Here is a 23,767-nt window from a genome sequence, read left to right as displayed (position 1 = left end):
TCCTGAGAGTAGATGGAGGAGAAGGGATTGCAGTGTGGCCATCCCCATTAGGGGTGATTTCTCACTTTCCGTCCCCCTGGCAAGCACACATGCCCCTGGTGGGAATGGACAGGTGGGAGCTGGAGTTTGTTTCCATTGCTCAGTTATGAAATTTCTCCATTGTCACCACCAGCAATAGAGAAGCTGATGAAGTATCTGAAGGGACTGGGATGTACTTGCCATCTTAGTTGAAAAGCCATACAAGTTACTAATGGGGAAAGAGAAAAAAAAGTGAACTTCTTCACAGGGTTTTTTTGGGTTTTGTTTTTGTTTTACTTTTCCAAAAATACTTGTGAATTCTGCTTATTAATTGTTTTCATGTTACCAAACCACTAATTGTTTAAAAAAAATAACTATTTTCGGGACCAGCAGTTAGGCTATGTCGCTGGACTCCCATGTAGTCGACTGTGGTTCATGTCCCGGACCCGGTGGCTTAAACTCACGCCGGGCGCGTGTGTGTGCATGCCCAAGATCCCAAGAGGAGAATGGAGGAGAAGGGATTGTGGTATGGTCATCCCCCCTGGGGGGTGATTTCTCGCTTTCTGTCTGTCTCTGTCTGTCTGGCAAGTGCACGTGCCCTATAGTGAAAACCTCTTCAAATAAATAAATAAATAAATAAATAAATAAATAAATAAATAAATAAATAAATAAATAAAAATAACCATCTTCTAAGTCATCTACCTCCACCTATAGTAACTTCTGTGTACTATATTAAAACATTTCTTTTGAAATTTCCCTCTTTTTCTCTCCAGCACTCTGTCTGTTCACTCATTCATCAGACATTTACAAAGCACTAGACTGCAGTGACCATTTTCACCACCCGGCAGCACAGTTCCATCCTGCCACAATGTTGTGAATATGGTAGCTGCTCAGAAAACATACTCTGATGGACACCCTTTTTCACCTGATTTTTTTGTTTGTTTTTGTTTTTGTTTTTTGTTTTTGTTTTTGTTTTTGTTTTTTTCAGAGAGAGACAGCATGTGCACTTGCCGGAGAGACAGAGAGACAGAAAGCAAGAAATCACCCCCTATGGAAGTTGGCCACACTGCAATCCCTTCTCCTACATTCTTCTCTCGGGATTTTGGGCATGTGCGCTCATGTGCCTGGTGTGAGTTTTAAGCCACCGGGTCTAGGACTTGAGCTGCGGTTGACTACATGGGAGTTTAGTGACGTAACCATTGTACCATCTGCTGGTCCCTTCACCTGATGTTTTTTAGCACTGCTTCCTAATCCTCTTTCACTGGACTGTGGATTTAGGCCTATACAGAATAGAGTGAAGATTTGTACATCTCCCTAGAAAGGGCTACCTAAAGGTCCAGAAGCTTCCCGCCCAAGGATCTCCTAACAGAGAGCCACATATGCCAGTGATAGCTGAGGGGGAGGTCACAGGGCTCAGGTGGGCCCCAAAACAATTGCTGAGTTTTATGATTTTGTTTTCTATTTGAAGACCCATTTCCATATTTGTAGGGCATAGTTCAGAAATTGCATTTTAAATACATATACGCATAACTGACATCTTCATTGTGTCAGGCCATTAGTTGAGTGCAAAAATGGTAACAGGCTAGCTCCCCATGAGCATCTTCCGTAGTTCTCTTTTTCTAATCTGATTATTCTGTTAGCATCTCTAGATCATGCACGAGCATTCCTTAGCATCTTAACTCATCTTTTGTGACAAAACAAAACTTACACTCAGCGTAGAAAAGGCAAACTTTACTACAAATGTCCACACCAGAATTTTTTGCTCTAAAGAAGTCAGCTTGAGTTTAAGAGAATTCAGACTGTTGGAACCAGCAATTGGCATAATGGCTATGTCGCTGGACTCCCATGTAGTCAACCACGGTTCAAGTCCCGGACCCGGTGACTTAAACTCACTCCAGGTGTATGTGCGTGCAAACCCAAAATCATGAGAGGAGAATAGAGGAAAAGGGATTGTGGTGTGGCCATCCTCCCTGGGGAGTGATTTCTCACTTTCTGTCTCTTTCTGTCTTTCTGGTGAGTGCATGTGCCCTACAGCAAAAAACTCTCCAAAAATAAAGAAAGAGAACTCAGACTGTTTAAAAAAAAAAAAGTCTTTTTAAAAATAAAAATGCTAATTCCTTCTCAATATGGTTTCATGAAAAATTGTGCTGTTCCTGAGAGATGAAGCGAAAATGGGGGTGGGAGGAGATTCAGGAGATGAAAGTGACCAGTTTTTCAAGGAAGGCTGCTGGTGATGTTTTTAAATGACACACAGGAGTTTTGTGTTCATGAGCAAGGTGGCAGTAGAGGCCTGCAACAGCACTTCACAGCAGCATGATAGCGTGCAGCAATTTCTCCTCTCCAGACAGACTCCTCCTGCTTACCTCTGGGTAGTTCTCAGTTTTCCAGTGTGATTCATTGTGACCCCTGCTTTTCCCAACGATCCACTGGTCTTTCTCGTTAGTCACTCAATAAAACATCTTGCCCTATGTTCTCTTCCTGTTTTCTTTTAGCGAAAATGTCTGTTCAATAACCATCCTCTGTCGTTTTCTCTTTGGCCTCTTGCACTTTCACGACACAGCACGAGCCACGTAAGCCACCCTTACCCTGTGCCACTTGGCCCTGTGCTAAGCGTGGCCAGGCACCCTCTGCACTCGATGTGAGCCATCTATCCGTCTTCCTCCATCATGTCAAGGAGTCCTAACCAGGGTAGAGAAGAATGTGACTGCTATTCTTCCAATGTTAGAGCTTGCAAATTCAGGCCACCAGGTGGCATAATGGTTAAGGTTCTAGACTCCTACCTGGCCGACCATAGTTTCGAGTACCTAACCTGTTGGTTTGAAACTCATGGGCATGTGTGGGTGCATTTATAACAAAATCCCAAGAGGAGAATGGAGGAGAAGGGATTGAAGTGTGGCTGTCCCCTTTGGGAGGTGATTTCTCACTTTCTGTCTCCCTGGTGAGTGTACATGCACTAAAGCAAAAAATCACTTAAAAAAATGCAAATTCCATGCTCACTCATTGATCTTAACTTGGTTTGTCCTCTGTTTTTATTTTTCAATAATATTGAACGTTTAGCTTCACTTTTTTCTACACATTAACTTACAAATAATGGAAGCAATGCAGAAAGGTGTGAAGAGAAGAAAGAATCCTCCTCCCGACCTTTTTCTAGCTCCAAGCCCACTTTTCATAGGTAATTAATTCCTGCTAATCAATTGGGTTTATATTCATAAAACGTGAAATGTGTGTGTGTATATAAATGTGCATAATATTCTTCGAGACACCTTTCTTTCTACAGATAGCTGATGGCATGTTGTGTTTTGCTTCTCTATTCCTTTTTTTATTTGTCATGTGATCTTTTCATCAGACACTCATTCATTCCAGTTATTGACTGTGTACCAGCACAGGAAATATCAGAGCACACAAACCAGAAATAGTTCTAGCCTTCATGGAGCTGATAACTCTTCACTTTTTACATTTTTTCTAGCATTCATCCTGAATTTGTTTGTTGTAAAATCTTCTGACTTTTGCTTGCTAAATATCGTAATAATTATGAACCCATGAGCATCTTCCGTAGTTCTCTTTTTCTAATCTGATTATTCTGTTAGCATCTCTAGATCATGCACGAGCATTCCTTAGCATCTTAACTCATCTTTTGTGACAAAACAAAACTTACACTCAGCGTAGAAAAGGCAAACTTTACTACAAATGTCCACACCAGAATTTTTTGCTCTAAAGAAGTCAGCTTGAGTTTAAGAGAATTCAGACTGTTGGAACCAGCAATTGGCATAATGGCTATGTCGCTGGACTCCCATGTAGTCAACCACGGTTCAAGTCCCGGACCCGGTGACTTAAACTCACTCCAGGTGTATGTGCGTGCAAACCCAAAATCATGAGAGGAGAATAGAGGAAAAGGGATTGTGGTGTGGCCATCCTCCCTGGGGAGTGATTTCTCACTTTCTGTCTCTTTCTGTCTTTCTGGTGAGTGCATGTGCCCTACAGCAAAAAACTCTCCAAAAATAAAGAAAGAGAACTCAGACTGTTTAAAAAAAAAAAAGTCTTTTTAAAAATAAAAATGCTAATTCCTTCTCAATATGGTTTCATGAAAAATTGTGCTGTTCCTGAGAGATGAAGCGAAAATGGGGGTGGGAGGAGATTCAGGAGATGAAAGTGACCAGTTTTTCAAGGAAGGCTGCTGGTGATGTTTTTAAATGACACACAGGAGTTTTGTGTTCATGAGCAAGGTGGCAGTAGAGGCCTGCAACAGCACTTCACAGCAGCATGATAGCGTGCAGCAATTTCTCCTCTCCAGACAGACTCCTCCTGCTTACCTCTGGGTAGTTCTCAGTTTTCCAGTGTGATTCATTGTGACCCCTGCTTTTCCCAACGATCCACTGGTCTTTCTCGTTAGTCACTCAATAAAACATCTTGCCCTATGTTCTCTTCCTGTTTTCTTTTAGCGAAAATGTCTGTTCAATAACCATCCTCTGTCGTTTTCTCTTTGGCCTCTTGCACTTTCACGACACAGCACGAGCCACGTAAGCCACCCTTACCCTGTGCCACTTGGCCCTGTGCTAAGCGTGGCCAGGCACCCTCTGCACTCGATGTGAGCCATCTATCCGTCTTCCTCCATCATGTCAAGGAGTCCTAACCAGGGTAGAGAAGAATGTGACTGCTATTCTTCCAATGTTAGAGCTTGCAAATTCAGGCCACCAGGTGGCATAATGGTTAAGGTTCTAGACTCCTACCTGGCCGACCATAGTTTCGAGTACCTAACCTGTTGGTTTGAAACTCATGGGCATGTGTGGGTGCATTTATAACAAAATCCCAAGAGGAGAATGGAGGAGAAGGGATTGAAGTGTGGCTGTCCCCTTTGGGAGGTGATTTTTCCCTTTTTGTCTCCCTCGTGAGGGTACTCACTTTCTGTCTCCCTGGTGAGTGTACATGCACTAAAGCAAAAAATCACTTAAAAAAATGCAAATTCCATGCTCACTCATTGATCTTAACTTGGTTTGTCCTCTGTTTTTATTTTTCAATAATATTGAACGTTTAGCTTCACTTTTTTCTACACATTAACTTACAAATAATGGAAGCAATGCAGAAAGGTGTGAAGAGAAGAAAGAATCCTCCTCCCGACCTTTTTCTAGCTCCAAGCCCACTTTTCATAGGTAATTAATTCCTGCTAATCAATTGGGTTTATATTCATAAAACGTGAAATGTGTGTGTGTATATAAATGTGCATAATATTCTTCGAGACACCTTTCTTTCTACAGATAGCTGATGGCATGTTGTGTTTTGCTTCTCTATTCCTTTTTTTATTTGTCATGTGATCTTTTCATCAGACACTCATTCATTCCAGTTATTGACTGTGTACCAGCACAGGAAATATCAGAGCACACAAACCAGAAATAGTTCTAGCCTTCATGGAGCTGATAACTCTTCACTTTTTACATTTTTTCTAGCATTCATCCTGAATTTGTTTGTTGTAAAATCTTCTGACTTTTGCTTGCTAAATATCGTAATAATTATGAACAGAATACATTATAACTGTTGTATATTTTTCTGTCCCAACAGATGTAATGTGGACCATTGTTTTGCAAACAATTTTCAGTCAGATTTCAATTTCGATATTTGCCCCTAAAGTTTCGTCGTTTGTATCTTTGTGTGCTGTGACCATCTTTATCTTTGGTTTAATATTCATTAGATGATCAGATACCAATGGTGTCCTTGTTTTCATTTTTAAGAACCAAAAATACATATATTAACATACAATCAATAGGATTCTCGTCTACTTAATCGAACATCTCTATCTCTGCCAATGCGGATGTTTTGACGATAATGATAATAAACAACACGAAGTCATATCTGAGGTATTATGCTTCAGCGTGTACAAACACGATTGCCATTCTCCTCTGTGATAGACTGAAACATTTTACATTTTTCTCCTTTGTCAAATACTAGCCAAATCTTTTCCGACTTCTGCAAATACCAACCTTCTATGTCTTCATTACTTTTCCTTCCCTGTCCTCTGTTGCACTGGGCTGTCCCTGTCCAACGGGACCATTTTGAGCATCTTTTTCTCGAAACGTGGAATGACCCAGCTGGCTCTGACAAGACAGTGTACCACCTCCAACAACGTTTATATAAAAGCAAATTCTATTGGTTTCAGCTCTGGCTGTATAGGCCCAGAAACATCTTATCATTGTGATTCCAGAATGTGTACGTTGTGCATACGTGTTGACGTAAAGTGCAAGTTTTTATCAACGGTGACATTGTGCTCAGTTCTCTAACCGTACTGTATCTATACTGTAAACCATAATGCACGCCATCTTGTCTGTGGTTGACATATTCTTCCAGTTCACTGCAGGGATCCTTAGCTCTGGCCTGAGCCCTTCTTCCTTCTGGATTCGTCTCTTTTCAACCCAGCTCCTTCGGTTTCCAGTGCCCTTCTAATGGCACCCCCCCCCCCATTTTTTTGGTGCCTTACACTTAGCCTTTGTGGAATCTGCTGTGTTACTTTCTTGTTACTTCTTACTTTCTTGTTTTCTAGAGCACGTTATCTTCATCCTCAAACTAAAAAAAAATTTAGTCTTTTCCTAAGGATACCAAAGTCCTCATAATTATCAAAGGGAGATCATTTTCTCATTCTCCCACTCCTAGCATGAGAAGCATGTTAGTAAACATTCTTGGGGCTAGCAAATGGCATATTGGTTACATCGCTAGATTTCCACATGGCCGACCGCAGTTCGAGTCCCACCCAGTGGCTTCAAAATCACACCGGCCACAAGTGCATGCATTCCCAAGATCCGGGGAGAAGAATTTTAGAGAAGGGACTGCAGCATGGTCATTCCCCCTGGAGGGTGATTTCTCACTTTCCTTCTTACTGTCTGTCACTGTCTCTCCAATGAGTGCATATGCTCTAAGGCAAAACTCTTAAAAAAAGAAAAAAAAATTTTTTTGACCTGCCCTTTTGAAATTCACTGTAGCATGTGAATGTTCAATATTCATAATTAAATGTATCCCAATCTCTCTAGTTATGTAGCTTCTCGAAGATTAATCATAAAAATGAAACAGAACAAAGTCAACAGCATTTCTCCTGGCTCACGAGCACTGTTTTTGGTTATATTTTCCAGATACAGTTTTTCCTGGCCTTATCAGAACCTTGGCTCTCTATTTCCCTTGTCTGTTACTAGTTGCACTCAGCCTCCTCAGCAATCCTGGGGAGTGACTCAGCATCTTGCAAGCTTTCACTGGAGTTGCTTATTTTGTTCTTTGACCTAGGTTTACCAGTAAATGAGCAAATTGACTTGCAGTTTAGGAGGGTAGATCCAGGACTAGAATTAAGGAAGAATGATGCTATTGATATATTATCTCCAAATCGTTTTTCCGGGAGTTATACTTGTGTACAGTTGTTTGCCCCTTCACAACTGGTGGCTTCATTTGAACTTCCTTCCGGCCTCCTCACCATCTTGCCTCACTGCACTGCCACACTCCACATGGAACATGGGTCTCTACTGCCCTCTTGTGTCCGCTGGCAGAAGTGACCCCTGGTGGGCAGGTTGATTCTCTGGAAGGAGTTTCGTTTGAATTGGTAACAATCATGACTGGAATCCCAATGGCTCTCTCCATTTTTTTTTTTTTTATTTTTCTTACTTATATAATATTTTTCACAATTCTAAATCTTCTTTTGCAAAAACCATTCCTAGATATGCTGCCTCAGTCTCAAGTCAATGGGCTCAACCAATTCATTGAGATCAAAGTCATTTGGTATAAACACTCTCACTTTCCCCAGGATGGTGGGATCTTTTCTCTTCACTCCCACCTCTGAAGAAGAAGCACACTTCCTCTGTGCTTAAGTTGAACCTAGACTTCAGGGTGGGATGAGTACATGGAGAAATGAGCAGAAAGAGTGGATGACAGAGAAGATAGGAAAAGCAGAAATATAGCAAAATACAAATAACTTTCAAAAGTGTGCATCAAAGGGAAGGAACAAGTCATAGAGTCGAAGAAGATAATGTGATTGAAGACAGACTCTTTATAATTTGATGGAAAACCTCCAGCAGAGAGGAGATGATTCATTGAGCATGTCCCAGAGCAAAGAGAACAAGGTCCTTCATCCCATCTCATTTCTTTTCTTTCTTTTTTTTTTTTTTTTTGCTATAGGGCATGTGCACTCGCCAGACAGAGACATAGAGACAGAAAGCAAAAAATCATCCCCCAGGGGGGATGGTCACACCGCAATCCCTTCTCCTCCATTCTCCTCTCGGGATCTTGGGCACACAGGCACACGCTCCTGGCGTGAGTTTTAAGCCACCGGGTCCAGGATGCGAACCGCGGTCGACTACGTGGGAGTCCAGCGACACAGTCATTACGCTAACTGCTGGTCCCTATCATTTCTTGTATATCCTCTTACTCGTCTTTATCTTTCCTGAGTGTCAAGTCCACACATTGAATGTAAGTGTGGTCAATCAGTATTTATTCAGTTGAGCACTGGACGGGTCAAGCTATGAAGCTGAAGTAATATCTTGAATTCTCTTGAAAGGTTCCAGCTTTGTTCTAAATGAGATACCCCAGCCCCATGACCACCCCTTTCCTTGTAAGAAAAGTGAGCCGAGGACAGCAGTTTCCTTACCGTCGTTGTTTATGTCGATCTTACGAAACACCAAGTTGGTGAATTCCTCAGGACTGAGAGCTTGCTGGCCATTGAGGGCCTGGACAGCCTGCAGAGAGATATTGTGTCAGACAGTTCAACCTGGCTAGAAGCAAATACATTTTGTAACATTTCTGCACCAACGTGACAGATCGGGGATGTGTGACTGTTTTGTTAGCCAATCTGTTCCAGTTGTTAAAAATAAATAAAGAGAAAAGATTGTGTATCAGCTCTGGGTAAATGAGGCTTGGAAATTAAAGGAGCTCAGTAAAGTCTGATGTTTTGTTTTATACCATTTAGGTAGTTTCCCATTTTGTCAGTTTTTTGCTCTTGCTATACATTTTATCTCATGCTATTATACACTGTAGCTGTCTCCTACTGTATTGGGGATGGTCGGATGAATTCATTGAATTATAGAAATGAGAAGAATCTGGTATTAATAAACTATCTATTAAAAATACTTAATTTAAGGATTAGTAGGTGGTACATTGGTTATGTCACTGGACCCTCACGTAGTTGACCATGGTTCAAGTACCGAACCCAGTGGCTTAAAACTCATGCCAGGCTCATACATATGTGTGCCCAAAATCCCGAGAGGAGAATGGAAGAGAAGGGAATGTGGTGTGGCCATCCCCCTGGGAAGGAGGGGTGATTTCTCACTTTCTGTCTGTCTTTTTGGCTCTTTGTTTCTCCAGCAAGGACATGTGCCCTATAGCAAAAAAAAAAAAAAAAAAAAAAAAAAAAAAAAAAAAAAAAAAAGAACAAAGAAACACTTAATTCAGGGTCAGGAGGTGATATGGTGATTAAGGCATTGTACTCCCGTATGACTACTGTGGTTCAAGTTCTGGATTTGGCAGCTTGAAAATCATATCAGGCACTTGTGCATGCATGCGTGCATGCCCTCTCCCAAGAGAATGGAGGAGAAAAGATTGTTGTGTAGCCATCCCTCCTGGGTATGGTAAGAGGGGTGATTTCTTACTTTCTCTCTCTGTCTCTCTCCAGTTAACACATGTGCCTTATGGCAAAAACCTAAAACAACAACAGAAAAAAATCCTTAATTTAGTCTGGCTCCCAGAAATATTAGTCCTCACATACCTTCATTCTTAATACATACCTCTTGTTTGTTATGTATATAACAAACAAGTATCTTGTATTTTAGCTGCTTTTTGCAAGATTTTCTGCACTAAGGCAGAAAAACAGATGTTTTAGAATATGATATGGATTTCATTTCCTATCCCAATGCTCTGCTAAATTTGTGAAGTTCAGGGTGGACTGCACCAATAAAACTGCTGATTTGCAGTTGCATATTCAGTAACCAACAGGATAAGGGAATCTTAGATTGCTTTAGTTACTCAAAATGTATATCCCAAGAACAGGCAACTGCATAGGCCACTGTGGCCCACTCCGCAGGGAGGAAAATTGGATTTATTATATAACAGCCTGCAAAGGATCCTTTACTACCTCACTTACCATGAAGATGTTCAGTAGTTCCTTCTTGTCAATAGAACCATTTCCATCAGCATCATACAGCTTAAAATACCATTTTAACTTTTGCTCCATTTTTCCTTGTACAATTAGATTTACAGCAGCAATAAACTCTAAAACATCGATAAATCCATCCTATGGAAAGTGAAGTGAAAAAGGAAATAAATATTTACGAGGAACAATTGTTTTTTATTTGAGAAGTCATCATTCATGAACATCTTTAGTACAATTTAATACAACCCACAAGATTTCAACATGGAATGCTTCCCTGGTGCTTCATTAAAAAAAAAAAAAATCAGGCCATATGTATGGAAACAAGGAGCTTTAATAATTAAATGTGTTTTTAAATAAAAGTTATTTTTTTTAGAGCAGCTTTAGGTTTATAAGAAAATTAAGCAGAAGGTACTGAGGTTTCTCCATATGTCCTCCCACCCCTACACAAAGCCTCCCCCATTTTCTACATCTTGCCCCAAGAGTGATATGTTTGTTGCAATTGATGAACCTACATTGACACACCATTGTCATCACTGTTCATAGTTTATATTAGGGTCATATATGCTATGGTTTTGATAAATGTTTGATAACATGTATCCACCATTATACTGGGATGTTGACATCTACTAGCACAAAGCACCCCTTCAGACTTACGGGTCTGTAAAGTGGTATGTGTTTACTTTGAGTGTCAAGCTTAGTGTCTAGTCCGCCAAGCCTACAAGGAAGCAGCTGAGAAAGATACCCCATGTGGAGTGTGAAGCGAAGCCTGTATGTGTGAATAATGGCTTTTTGAAAGGTATTTTATTTTATTTTATTTTATTTTATTTTAAAGATAAACACAGTATCTTAGGTGGTGGAAGCTAATGTGCTAATCATTATAGCATCGTCTACAAAATTTATTGTAACTTGGGACCAGCAGATGAAGTAATGGTTACATCACTAGCCTATCACATGCCCAACTGCGGTTTGAGTCCCAGACCCCACGGCTTGAAACATGTCCTGCATGTCTGTGCCCAAAATCCTGAGAGGTGAGTGGAGGAGAAGGGATTGTGGTGTGGCCATCCCCCAGTGGGTGATTTCTCACTTTCTTTCTGTCTCTCTTTCTGCCTCTCTGGAGAGTGTCCATGGCCTATAGCAAAAATCTCTCTAAAAATAATTATGATTATACCCTAATTTTCGACACTGTGGATGTTTTACTTCTGTAGTCCAAAAAAAAAGCAAGAATTGAAAACTCATTTTATGACATTTGGATTTCAGATATGTTTTTCAACTTAAGCATCTTTACCTCAATAACTTTAAAACTTCCTGTAAGAAATAATTATTCTGCCGACTGCAGTCTTATTGCATTTGTCCCTTAAAGGAAATTTGTTCAAATATATAAAACATAACTGATTTTACTTGGTCTTCATTTTTCTTTCATGCTGCTCACTATCATTCACCTTACTAGTCCCTGGCAGTGCTATGGCGAGACAAGGGAAATACGTTATTGTGGAATTTAAATGTATTTAAGAAATGTATTTATCTCCAGAGGGCCAGCAAGTGGCATAGTGGTTAAGTGGCTGGATCCCACATGGCCAGCTCCAGTTTGAGTTCTGGATCCAGCAGCTTGAGAAACACATCAGGCACGTGTGCATGCATGCCCAAAATCTCAAAAGGAAAATGGAGAAGGGATTGCATCATGGCCATCACCCCTGGGGGATGATTTATCACTTTTCTTCTCGCTCTCTGTCCAGCAAGAGCACACACTCTATGGCAGAAAAAAAATCTAAAAAATCAAAATAAAAATATTTACCTCCAAGCAGCCAGCAGGTGGCATAATGTTTAGGGCCCTGAGCTCTCACATGACCAATGGCAATTTGAGTCCCAGATGCAGTTTGAGGATTGAAACTCACTCTAGGCCTGTGTGCACGCGTGCCCAAAGTCCCAGGAGGAGAATGGAGGAGAGAAGATTGCGGCATGGCCATCCCTTCTGGGGGTGATTTCTTGCCTTCTCTCACTCTGTCTCTCTGGCAAGCTCACATACCCTATGGCAAAAATCTCTCTTAAAAACAAAGATATATCTCCAGATTTATGGGGCATGACCATTGTTTTCAGAAACAGGGCTAGAGTTGTGCAGGACATAAGCTGGGTAGACAGCATCCACCCAGAGACACCTTTGCTCTCAGACCTTTCTCCTGGGACTTTAGGGCTGACCAGTCAATACAACTGTCCCCAGGCAGTTACTGTGTGGTTTTCCGAAAGGGTCACAAAAGAAGTCTCGCTGCAGAGCTGACTCGTTATTGAGATCTGATCTCACAGAGTTTCCATAACAACCTTTTCTTTGATGATGGTTTGTTTCACTTTATGATTTCCTCCTCAGTGATCAGATTTTTCTATGTCACTTGCATGAATGGCAAAGTTCCAGGGAGCCTGTTGCCTTTAGAGCACTGAGCATTTATTATTAAGCACAGTGCAAGGCCGGCCCTAACACCTTCCAATCCAGTCTCTAGACACCTGGGCAAGCTCAATAAGAAGATGATCATAAACACTGGGTCACTGGAAAAGTGATGATGTATTTTTCTATACAAAACTGTGTCGTGACTTTTCCAATGACCCAATATTTTCACTGCATAGTTATTCTAAAAGAACAACCTGGTTAATCTACACCCGAAGCTGATTACAGATTAGGAAACCTTTCCATTTAGACAAGTACAGTCTCATTCCAAGTGTCTGCAAGCCAACATTTCTTTCTTTTTTTTTTTTTTTTTTTTTTTTTTTTTTTGGGGGTTTTTTTTTTGGGGGCCGGTCGTGCATACAGGCACGTGCGCTCACCAGAAATACAGAGAGAGACAGAAAGCGAGAAATCACCTCCCAGGGAGGATGGTCATGCTACAATACCTTATCCTCCATTCTCCTCTTGGGATCTTGGGCACGCACGTACATGCACCCAGCGTGAGTTAAAGCCACCAGGTCCAGGATTTGAACTGCGGTCAACTACATGAGAGTCTAGGACCATAGTCAGGATTTGAACTGCGGTCAACTACATGAGAGTCTAGGACCATAGTCATTACACCAACTGCTGGTTCATGCAAGCCACCATTTCTGCTCTCACTCAGCACTCTGCTTTGTAGTCAGGTAAGCTAATCTTTATAATTCACCTCATCTTTCCTATCATCTCTCTGTTCAGATTTTGCAGAAATTGGCATTGGCGAGATGACTCGGTACATGTGATTTGATAGCTTGTATTATTAGTGCTGGAGAGAGTTTCAGGTAAATGTTACTCTGTGAATTAGAAGAAAAAAAAAACAATCACTGTCTTCAGTTAATCTATGGATTTCAAGGGCAGGAGAATGGGATAATTATTACTGAGAAGGCAAAATGATGTCTTACGATGTGACGAGGAAGACTGCACTAGAGAACGTCCAAAAGCTTTTCTCCCATCCGCGGAACAGTCTTAGGCTATTTCTGTAGCGGAGCCCAGGAGCCCTGTGGCACACAGAGCTGTCTGGAGATGTCTGGCTTTCTTGGCCTGAGCTGCGTGTGATTCATCAGCTCCCGGCCTCAGGATCACTAATGGAGCATGCAGACTCCTAACCCTAGCCCAAAGAAACAGCATCAGAGCTTCTTGGGATGTGGCCTAAGAATCTGCATCTTAAAAGGACCCCAGGAGGGGGCCAGCAGGTGGCATGGTGGTTAAAGGTGCTGGATTCCCACATGGCTGACAGTGGTTCCAGTCCCAGATCTGGTGGCTTACTTTCTCACTTTCCCTTTCTCTTTCTCTGCCTGATAATAATAATAATAATAATTAATAAATGGAATTAAATAAATAATTCTTTTTTTTTTAATGATCCCAGGAGAGTCTTGTGTATCCTGAGACCCTGGAAACACAAATCTAGGTTCTTTCCTTATCCACACCTTTCTTGCAGACAATTTTATCATCCAAAGTCATCTCTCCACATGGCTATTGTAATTGTCACTTAGCCCAAAGTGAATTTATGTAAATTTATTAAGAATAGTTAGAAAATTAGGACCAGCAGTTGGCATAATGGCTATGTCACTGGACTACCATATAGTTGATCACAGTTTGAGTCTTGGATCCAGTGGCTTAAAATCATGGCCAGGGGGTGGGCCGGTGCGGTCCCAAGAGGAGAATGGAGGAGAAGGATTGCGGCATGGTCATCCCCCCTGGGGGGTGATTTCTCGCTTTCTGTCTTCTCTGTCTCTCTCTGTCTTTCTGGCAAGTGCACGTGCCCTATAGCAAAAACCTCTCCAAAAAAAAAAAATGACACATATGGTTCAGTCTCAGCATAATAATAAACTTACCTGCAATCAAAAGTCAATTTCAAAATAACAAAAGATATTTACCTCATTTTACCTCATTTCTGGCACAAGCATAAGCTGCTATAGATCATGTGTGCACATCAGAAAGACAGAAAGAGACAGAGACCGACAGAAAGACAGAAAGAGACAGAGACAGACAGAAAGACAGAAAGCGAGAAATCACCCCCCCAGGGGGTTGGCCACAGCATAATCCTTTCTCCTCCATTCTCTCGAGATCCTGGGCATGCACGCACATGCACCCGGCATGAGTTTAAGCCACTGGGTCCAGGACTTGAACTGTAGTCAACTACATGGGAGTTCAGCGATATAGCCATTAGCTAACTGCTGGTCCCTGACTGTGGATTTCATCATGACATTCCTCCTGCTTGCCTCTCCATGCACACCCTGCTACTCAGTCTTCAGCAATCTCCATGCCCCCACTCCTTACTCCACTCTCTAGTCCCTTTGCAAGAATAGTCCATCCTGGCCCTCCACCAATTTTCCCTGTAATTCTACATCACAAAATCCTACGAAACTGCTCTGCCGATGCTGGAGTTCCCCTCTCTCTGAAGTTGAAGGAGGTAAATAAATGAAGCATGAAAAGCCAGAACTCATTCTAGTGCATCTCAAGAAAGGAGAGTTTGGGACATGTATATAAAAACAGTTTAATGTCGACATGCTTATTGCATCATATTCTTAGGAAGAAGTGGATTCCAGGGAAAGGTTTGGAGGTAGAGGTGGTCAGAATATGGAAGCAAGATAGTGACCCAGGTCCACTAGGGGAGTTTGACTCTATTAATAAATTACAAATCATTCTGTGGAAGGGGAAGGAAGAGTGAGAGAAATTATATAGTAACTCCAAATTTCTCATGGTCTCTAAAAGATATGCAGACTATAAGCACACAGTATAAAAAGATTAAAAATAGGGTTTTTTTTTTCTTTTCTACCATTAAATAAATGAGTCTTTAGTGATCCAATATAATCCGAAATACAGAAATAATATCCTGTAGTGCTTCTGTCCAACAGAAAATCTATGAGTGGAATATGTAGTCTTCAAGGCAATGTTCATGACTTGTCATAAATCACAGTTTTTTCACAATATGATCAATCTGAAGAGCAGGCGGGAAGTTAAATTATAGGGCTGGCCCCGTGGCCTACTGGTTAAAGGGAACAGATCCCATGTGGCCACCATAGTTGCATCCTAGCCCTGGCAGCTTGGAAAACACATGGTTTGTGTGTGTGTGTGGGGGGGGGAACACCCAGAATCCCGACAGGATTCAAAAATGGAGAAGGGATTGTAGGAAGACCACCCCATTGAGAGGCACTTTTCCTCCTTTCTTTCTCTCCCCCTTCCTCTTTCTCTGTCTCTGTCACTGTCTGGCAAATGCAATGGGCCTTCCAGCAATTAAAAAAAAGAGTTAAATTATAAAATTTATATGCAGATGAAAATAACTATTTATTATTTATTGCTAAGAGATGCCCTTAATTTAGGAAAAACCTATGTCCCACCCTTTTATGCATTTTCTTTCATTTTAACAGCAACCTTGTAGTAGCTTATTCATTTTACTTTATGGAGGACAAAGCTGACTTTCAGAGAGGTTAAATAAATGAGCAATAAAGCAAGGATACAGATGAATCCAGATTCAAACCCAATTGACCTTGCTCAAAAGACCTGGGTTCTTTCTCCCACCCAGTGTTGACCTCGACAGGTTACAACTGCATTTTCTTCTAGAAGACAATTCAGATCGACTATATGGAAAGCATTCATCGGGCATGCAGTTCTGGACTTTTGTGTGTGAGCTATCTGGCAGCAGACATAACCATATAAACGTAAGGGAACTTGGAATGTCAGAAGAGACTGCCCCTTGGAGCTTGCATGTCCAGTGCCACTCAGGGAGAATCTGGTCTGGAAGTAATAAATCATGTTCTCAGTCCCAGGGAGGCTTTAAGCCCAGAGGGTCCTCAGGACCAGCCTACACCCCACCCTCGGAGACCATCTAGCTGAGCAGGAGGAAAGTATTCATTCTCCTCTTTTTCTCTCCCACTCCGTGGTATTTTTCACAGACACTTTGCCCATTTTGTAATCTTAGCCACTCTGCCTCTGCCCATGAGTTCGGCCTCTAGCTCCACATACATCAGCCTCCGCTAGCCTACAACTGTCCTTGGAAATGTTCTGGGCTGCTCCTCCACAAGGTGGGTCCATCTTGGTCCAGCCTCAGCTGATTCTGTTCTTGGTCTTTGTCCATGTCTGGCTGGGATCCACAGCCATCATCTGCCTTCTAAAGCCTAAGCCTGCTTTTGCTCAGGCTTGGCACGTCCCCGTCTCCAAGGCCTCACCCCTGCCTTGCAAGTTTGATTAATCCCTCCCCTCCCCACCCCAGGACACCCTTGGGTGTGGTTACTGCGTGGGTCATCTGATCAGCCCTGTGTGGTTCCCCGTCACTCCTTGTTACCTGAGCAACCCCAGAAATAGAAGCTGAAATGTGATCTTAGTATATTTCAGAGACATCTGCTTTAGGATTTTGACTAATGATGGAGCCCTGAATTTATACTCTGAATTTATGCACTGAGTAATGTCATTAAGGAAATTTGGCTTTCTCTCATTGATTCAAATCCTAGAATTTTGTTACTGGAAATGGCCCTTCATTTTCAGATAGGAAATGGACTAGATTATAATACTAGTAATAACAATTATAATCATAATCATGATGACAATGACATCTGTTGGTGTCGATGTAACACTTGCTAAACAAACACGCCTTGTGCTCTACACTTGTGTGAGTTCTTTTAACCCCATCGAGGCCCTGCACGGTAACTATGAACAATAACATCCTAAATTCTAGTAATGTTTGGAGCGTGAAAAGAGGAGTCTCCGTGACAACAAGCCCCATTTGTTCTATCTACTCCCTAATTCAGGAATATGAGCAACCTTGTCCCAACCCAAATTTTCAATAGCTCAGATGAAAACTACTGCTTCCCACAGCATTAATTTTCTGCTACTTTCCACAGCATTACGAGCTGTGAAAAATTCATGAATTTTCACAGCCCCCTAACCTAGAGACATGTGGGTGTTTTCCTTCTTTTACATTTGACACTTTTCAATGACATTTTACCAGCTGTAGTGAGTCAGCAGCAACATGTGAATTGAAACATCTGCCTGAAAATGATTACTCAGATGGCCAGAAAGAAGGAAACCGGCTAGTTCAGTGGTATTTTTAATTTACCCTTTAGGTACTTCAAAGAAAGTAGACCATATAAAGGCCACTCCTACCATGTTATATACATACTAATTCCGTCTGTGAATTTTGAATGTCTGTAAGGGAAATGCTGCATTTAGGATCTATGACCTCAGTCTTACAGACACTTACAGCAAGAGCAAACATCGTCGCTATCAGACATGAAATCACTGCAGTGTCTTGAGAAACTTGCCTCTATGAGGCCAGAAATACACTGTGGCTTGGTAAATCAGTTCTATAATATGATTTTATGCAGATCAGACATGGCTGTTCTTGATCTGACCTTGACGATGCAAAACTTAAGGGCTCTAAGACAAAGGGCTTCTCATAATATTCACCAAACCAGCCCCTGATTATTAACAGGTGACCGCCTGGCTGAGCAGGAAGAAAGGTGTCATTCTCTTTCTCTCTCCTGCTCCCTGGTATCTTTCATGGACATTTCTTTGTCCGTTTTGTAATCTTAACCTCGCTGCTCTTGATTATTCAGAGCAGCCCTGACCGGCTGCTTCCAGAATATGGTTAGCTCAGCTAGTGTCTGCTCCACTGTGAATTAGAAGTCAGTGGCTCGTGAATTTGCGAAAGGGATGACAGATGTCTGAGTTTAACCACTTTTGAATGAGCTAATTACAAAAGACCCAGGACTATAGACACAGTGGCCTTTTATAAGGAACTTCCTTGGGTGGCCAACATGGGTTCCCCTTTTAATCAACCATTGCCCTAAGCTGAAACTTTAACAGATAAAATAAAACCCAGGGGCCAGCAGGTGGTGTGGTGGTTAAGGCACTGGATCTCACATGGCCCACACTGTGAGTAGAGTCTGGACCTGGTGGCTGGAGAAGCACACCGGGCGTGTGTGTGCACATGCCTGAAATCCCAAGAAGAGAACAGAGAAGGGATTGTAGCGTGGCCATGCCCCCAGGGGGTGATTTCTCACTTCTCTCTTTGTCTTTCTCTGATACGCTACAAAGAACTACAGTTTCAACAGATTTTGTAGAAATATATGAGTTACAGGACCAGCAGTTAGCATAATGGCTATGTCTCTGGACTCCCATGTAGGCAACCGCAGTTTGAGTCCTGGACCTGGTGGCTGGAGAAGCACACCGGGCGTGTGTGTGCACATGCCTGAAATCCCAAGAAGAGAACAGAGAAGGGATTGTAGCGTGACCATCCCCTCTGGGGGGTGATTTCTCGCTTTCTGTCTCTATGTCTCTCTCTGTCTGTCTGGCGAGTGCACGTGCCCTATAGAGAAAACCTCTCCAAAAAATATATAAAAAATATGTGAGTTACAACCATTTATGCTTTCATGTGTATCAGCTGGTAAAATTGAAGTCTTTAAAAGTAGACTTCTATGAGAGGCTTAGCCAAAATGTTGATAATCGATGGTATACATGAAAATTCTTTGTAAATTATACAGTGCTAAACAAAAATGAGGTGTTTTATTATCACCAACAAATGCTTCTTGAGAGCTTCCACACAAGTAGCTCTGAGTAGCTGGGTCTTTACCTTGAAGGGATTACAGCTTAATGGTTTACACTCTAATACGATAGATGGTCATTTGTTTCCAGTAAATGTGTCTTATAAATAGCAGCAGTGACTGTGGTCACCTTGTGAGCCAGACAGCCTGAGACAGTGTTACAGGTTGCAGGATAGCCAGGGTTAATGAATAGCAGCAATTATGACACAAGTTAAAAGCCAGGTTACCTGTTCTGATTTTTAAGGGCTCTTAAAGACAAGCTGAGGAAGCAGATAACCAAAGGTCACTTATGAATTTCAAGCAGAGCTGGAGCTCACATGCATGTGTCCTGGGTTGGACTAAGAGGACAGTCAAAACTCCGAAATGATTCCCATGTCATTAATTTCATTCTGTGACTAGCAACCACTGCAAGGGGGGAATATTGCCTGAAATGACACAAATGAATGTCTAAAGCATTAGGATAAACTGAAGATAAGGGATGGCAGGAAAGCATCCCTGTACCTGTAGGAACACCCTTTCATCTGGAAATAGAATTCAAGCTTGACAAGAAGCACGGCTCACCTACATGGTTACCGAACCTATGGAGGCTGGAGGTCGCAGTTATCTGCATTCTACAGATAAACAGACTTTCCCTTTGTCGACTTCATTGCAGCTTTTTTCAAAGTTCCATCACCCACGTTTGCTGGGGTCCAGCCACGGCAGGGGTGGGTTGACTCATTGTAGGCAACGCTGGAAAGAAGACAAAGGCGCCTTGCCAACATGCTAATTTGACCTAAGTTTTATTCCTAAACTGGGGTGGGGGGACACAGCAGCAGCCTTGCCAACGTACTGACCTGACCTAAGTGGTACTTAAAGGTCAAAAGCTCAAAACAAATCCTGGGGCCCTACAGGATCGAACTCCTCCACACGTTATTTCACACGAGCTCAGAGCTAAGAAGTTCTGTTGTCCCAGTTTTGGAAGGGAAGAATTGGAGACAGAGAGAGGCTAATGACTAAGTCCAAGGTTACACATGGCAAGCAGGGTCAGAGCTGGGATGGGGCCAAGACCCTGCCTCTCCCAGGTGCCTGTCCACTGCCTCCTGTTGTGTGATTCTCATTCTAAAGAGGTGCTCTCAAGGACTCTCGTGGGTTTATTTATTTTTATTTATTTATTTATTTATTTATTTTACAAAGTAGCAAGGACTTCTGATACACTAAAGCCAAGATGTGGTGTGTGGACAGATTCATAGGATAGACTACTAAGCCCATGGCATAACTGTGTATTCCAGTTCCCCAGCCCTCCCCCTTGCATTCCTCTTTCCAGTAACAGGTTAAACGTGCATGTTTCTAAGAATTCACTCTTCTTGCTCCTGATCCCCAGGACTTGTCCGAGGCTCATTGCAACTAAATATCTGAGCATATGCCTAGGCTGCTTCATTTTATCCTAGTGTTTAGGTGTATGCTGTTGCTAACGTCTGTTCTTCTGGCTAAACTGTCACTCTGCTTGGGATCTGGGTTCCATACACTTAAAGAAACCATTTTATCTCCCTCTATAAAACTCTGAAGTCCTCCAAGAGGCAAAGATTTTTGACAGTTTATTTTAGACTCATTGGCCACCTTCCCACTCCATTCCTTCTGCCATCCTTGATCAAGCTTCTATTATTCCATTTTGGCTTTCCGGCATCTGACAGAGATTATCTTAGAGCACTTTTGATCTAGGTTAAGAGTCAACAATGACACTCTATGCATACTGCGGTGAAACCTAGATCCCTAGGTGTGAACTTGAAGGCAATTCATTTACCATCACACTTTGTTACAACAAGAATGTGGACCAGAAGCCAGAGGGGACCAAAGGCTGGCCTCTCTGAGACTCTCCACCTGAGTCTTGCCTGGCACCTCAGTTCTCAGCTTCAGTGATATAAAGTCAGGCCCAGGGACTAGCAGATGGTGTAATGGTTACATTGCTGAACTCCCACGTAGTCCAGTGTGGGGTTTGGGTCCTGGACCCAGAAGCCTAAAACTTATGCCAGGAGCATGAGCATGCATGCCTGAAATCCTAACAGGAGAATGGAGAAGGGATTGTGATGCGGCCATCTCCCCTGGGGGATGATTTCTTGCTTTCTGTCTCTCTGGAGAGTACACATACCCTATAGCACAAGTATCTCTAATAAATAAATTAATTAAACAAATAAAGGCAGCTCCAACATCAGACTGTTACCTGTATGGAGTAGAAGATATGGGAGATGCTAGTGCTTGGCCTAGTTATACTCTGGCAATAACCTCCTCAGGTAGGACCCCTAGAATGCTTCTCTCTCCTACCACATACTTTAATTTGAGCTGTTCCTTTTATTACAATTCTCAACTCCTTTATTTAAGATGCAATACCACACCAGTACAGGGCGTAGTCCTTGAAGTCAGGACTACTAGCATTTCGATCCTGCTGTGCAGTTTTTAGGCAAGTTGCTTAACCTCTCTGTGCCTCAGCCTGCTAGCTGTAAAATGGAGATAGTAATAATAGTACCGATAGTATAATATTGTTATGAGATAACAAACAGAACTTAAAACAGTGACTGGCACAGAAGTATTAAGTGTTAGCTTTTCTTTTTCTTCTCTTTGTTTTTAAATTGCCAAAGGTCACATGAAGGGGTCAGGAAAGAGGATATGGTCCTCACTGCAATCCCTTCTCCTCCATTTCTCCATCCTGTGAAGATTCTGGATGTACATACGCATGCACGCGGCTTGTTTCTCAAGTGTCTGGGGCCAGGGCTAACACCACAGCTAGCCATGTGGGTTCCAGCTCCCTTAATCTCTAGACCATCAAGGTTAGCCCAAGTGTTAATCTTATCAGTAATACTCTTAAGTATTTTGCTTCTTTCAAGGTCCCCAAATGACTCAACTTCTCCAGAAAGTATTTCCTCACCAAGTCCACCACTTAGTTTTTGTAGTGTCGTCTGATTCTGGCACACACACTGTAGAGAGCAGCAGTTCCGCCATAACTGGCACGGTATACCACCTTTGGTTACTTGACCTCGGCGGAACTTCTTTTCAACTCGAGTATAAGCTTGTTAGAGGCACAGAAAATCATGTCTTCTATCTGCTCACCCCGCTCCCTGCCACTCTCCCAGCCCTTGAGTGTGATTTTTCTATTATTATGCTGAGACGAGAGAAAGGAATTCCCCTGGCCTGCCATTCTATCCAGAGAGCCTGGGCCATCAATCACTTTACCAGGCATGATTTAAAGGCAGCCTGTAGGGATCAGCAGGTGGTGAAGCAGTTACATTGCTGGACTCCCATGTAGTCACCCACAGTTTGAGACCCGGACCCGGTAGCTTAAAACTCATCCCGGGCACATGTGCATATGTGCCCAAAATCCTGAGAGGAGAATGGAAAAAGGATTGTGACATGGCCATCCCCTCCACCAGAGGGGAGGGATGATTTCTTGCTTTCTGTCTCTGTCTCTCTCTGTTTCTCCAGTGAGCACATGTGCCTTATATCAAAAATCTCTCTTAAAAACAACAACAAAAATAACAACAAAACAGGAACCCATTGGAAACTTGAAACTCTGTAGTTAATGTCTGTGCTCTCTCTTTGACTATTTACTTCTATTTTTGAGAATGTATCTATCTTTCGAGGACAGAACCACTTTGTTTCATCTTTGTGCCTACCCTCCCTCCATGACTTGAAGTGCTCAATAAACATTTGGGGCTGCAGTGGGATAATCCGATGGCGTGTGCTCCTGGTAATCCTTCCTGTCACCCAGCTCTCTCCACAAAGACGGCCTGAGAGATAAGTCACTGTAGCAGAAAAGCAGAAATGAAGAGATCATTCAAAGCTCTTAAGTTTCAGTGATTTTAAGTCATTTAGGATTCAGAGCATAAAATTTATGCCATAAACAAAGGATTTGGAAGAATCCACAATTAGACAGTTTATCTAGTGTCTCCTGGCTACTGCCAAGCAAGATAAATATTCCATAGCAGGTGTGGAATACAGGAAAGGAGGGTGTTTCCAAACACTGGGCAGGGAGTGGGGAGGGCACAGCTTTGCGAGGGCCACAGCTGGTTGTGGGAGTTGATCACTGAAACACAGGCTTTGCAGAAGCAGGAGTGGACGCATCTTAACTCACTGCCTGGGTGGAGACAGCAAGTTCTCCTGCACCTGGCCTCGCCTGGAAGCAAATGCTGTGAGCTACATGAGGCCCGACAAGCCTGCGCCAGCCTAAGGGGCTCCCATGCCCAGGAGAATAAAGGAGTTCAGAGGATGTGACCCAGGAGGCCTGGCTGTGCAGACACCACAGCACTTGGAGTGAATCAGGAGATGAGGGGAGATTTCAGGGTGGACAGATGCTCTTCTGACCCTTAGGGGCTTACGTGCCACCCTGGAGAGTATAGGGAGAGCCCTCTCAGTAAAACAAGGACTTGAAATATAAATTCATTTCATTATAGAAAACTCTAGTTACATTTTCAGGATGCCTGAGTCCGAATTACAAATTTTAAAAAATGAATTTTTAAAGTTCCCTTGAGATAATTACTCAAATTAGGAACTAAATTACAATTTGGAAGATACAGTGGCCCTCCTTTTTATAGCTAGGAGAGCAGGAAAGGAAAGAGGGAGAAATAGAAAGGAATGAGGGCATATATTTAAGAGAGGGGTCTG

At 42.4% G+C, this 23,767-nt stretch overlaps 1 protein-coding gene across 2 annotated transcripts in view; it reads right to left on the bottom strand.

The window, feature by feature from the left end:
• GUCA1C (guanylate cyclase activator 1C) overlaps positions 1 to 23,767 on the bottom strand; it is a 35,486-nt gene that overhangs the window by 2,413 nt on the left and 9,306 nt on the right. The window contains exons 2-4 of one of the 2 annotated variants that reach the window (XM_027766578.1): positions 10,118 to 10,267; positions 8,630 to 8,717; positions 8,548 to 8,590 (exon numbers count right to left, since the gene is read on the bottom strand). In XM_027766578.1, the coding sequence (XP_027622379.1) occupies positions 8,548 to 8,590; positions 8,630 to 8,717; positions 10,118 to 10,267 (281 nt within the window). The remainder of the gene's footprint in view (positions 1 to 8,547; positions 8,591 to 8,629; positions 8,718 to 10,117; positions 10,268 to 23,767) is intronic. The other variant, XM_006164205.2, reaches the window with a different exon arrangement.

The sequence above is a fragment of the Tupaia chinensis genome, unplaced genomic scaffold, assembly GCF_000334495.1.
Source record: "Tupaia chinensis unplaced genomic scaffold, TupChi_1.0 Scaffold143593_1, whole genome shotgun sequence".
In the NCBI taxonomy this organism is placed as follows: Eukaryota; Metazoa; Chordata; class Mammalia; order Scandentia; family Tupaiidae; genus Tupaia; species Tupaia belangeri.
Note: the sequence above shows the minus strand (reverse complement) of the source record. Positions and strands in the feature narration are given on the sequence as shown.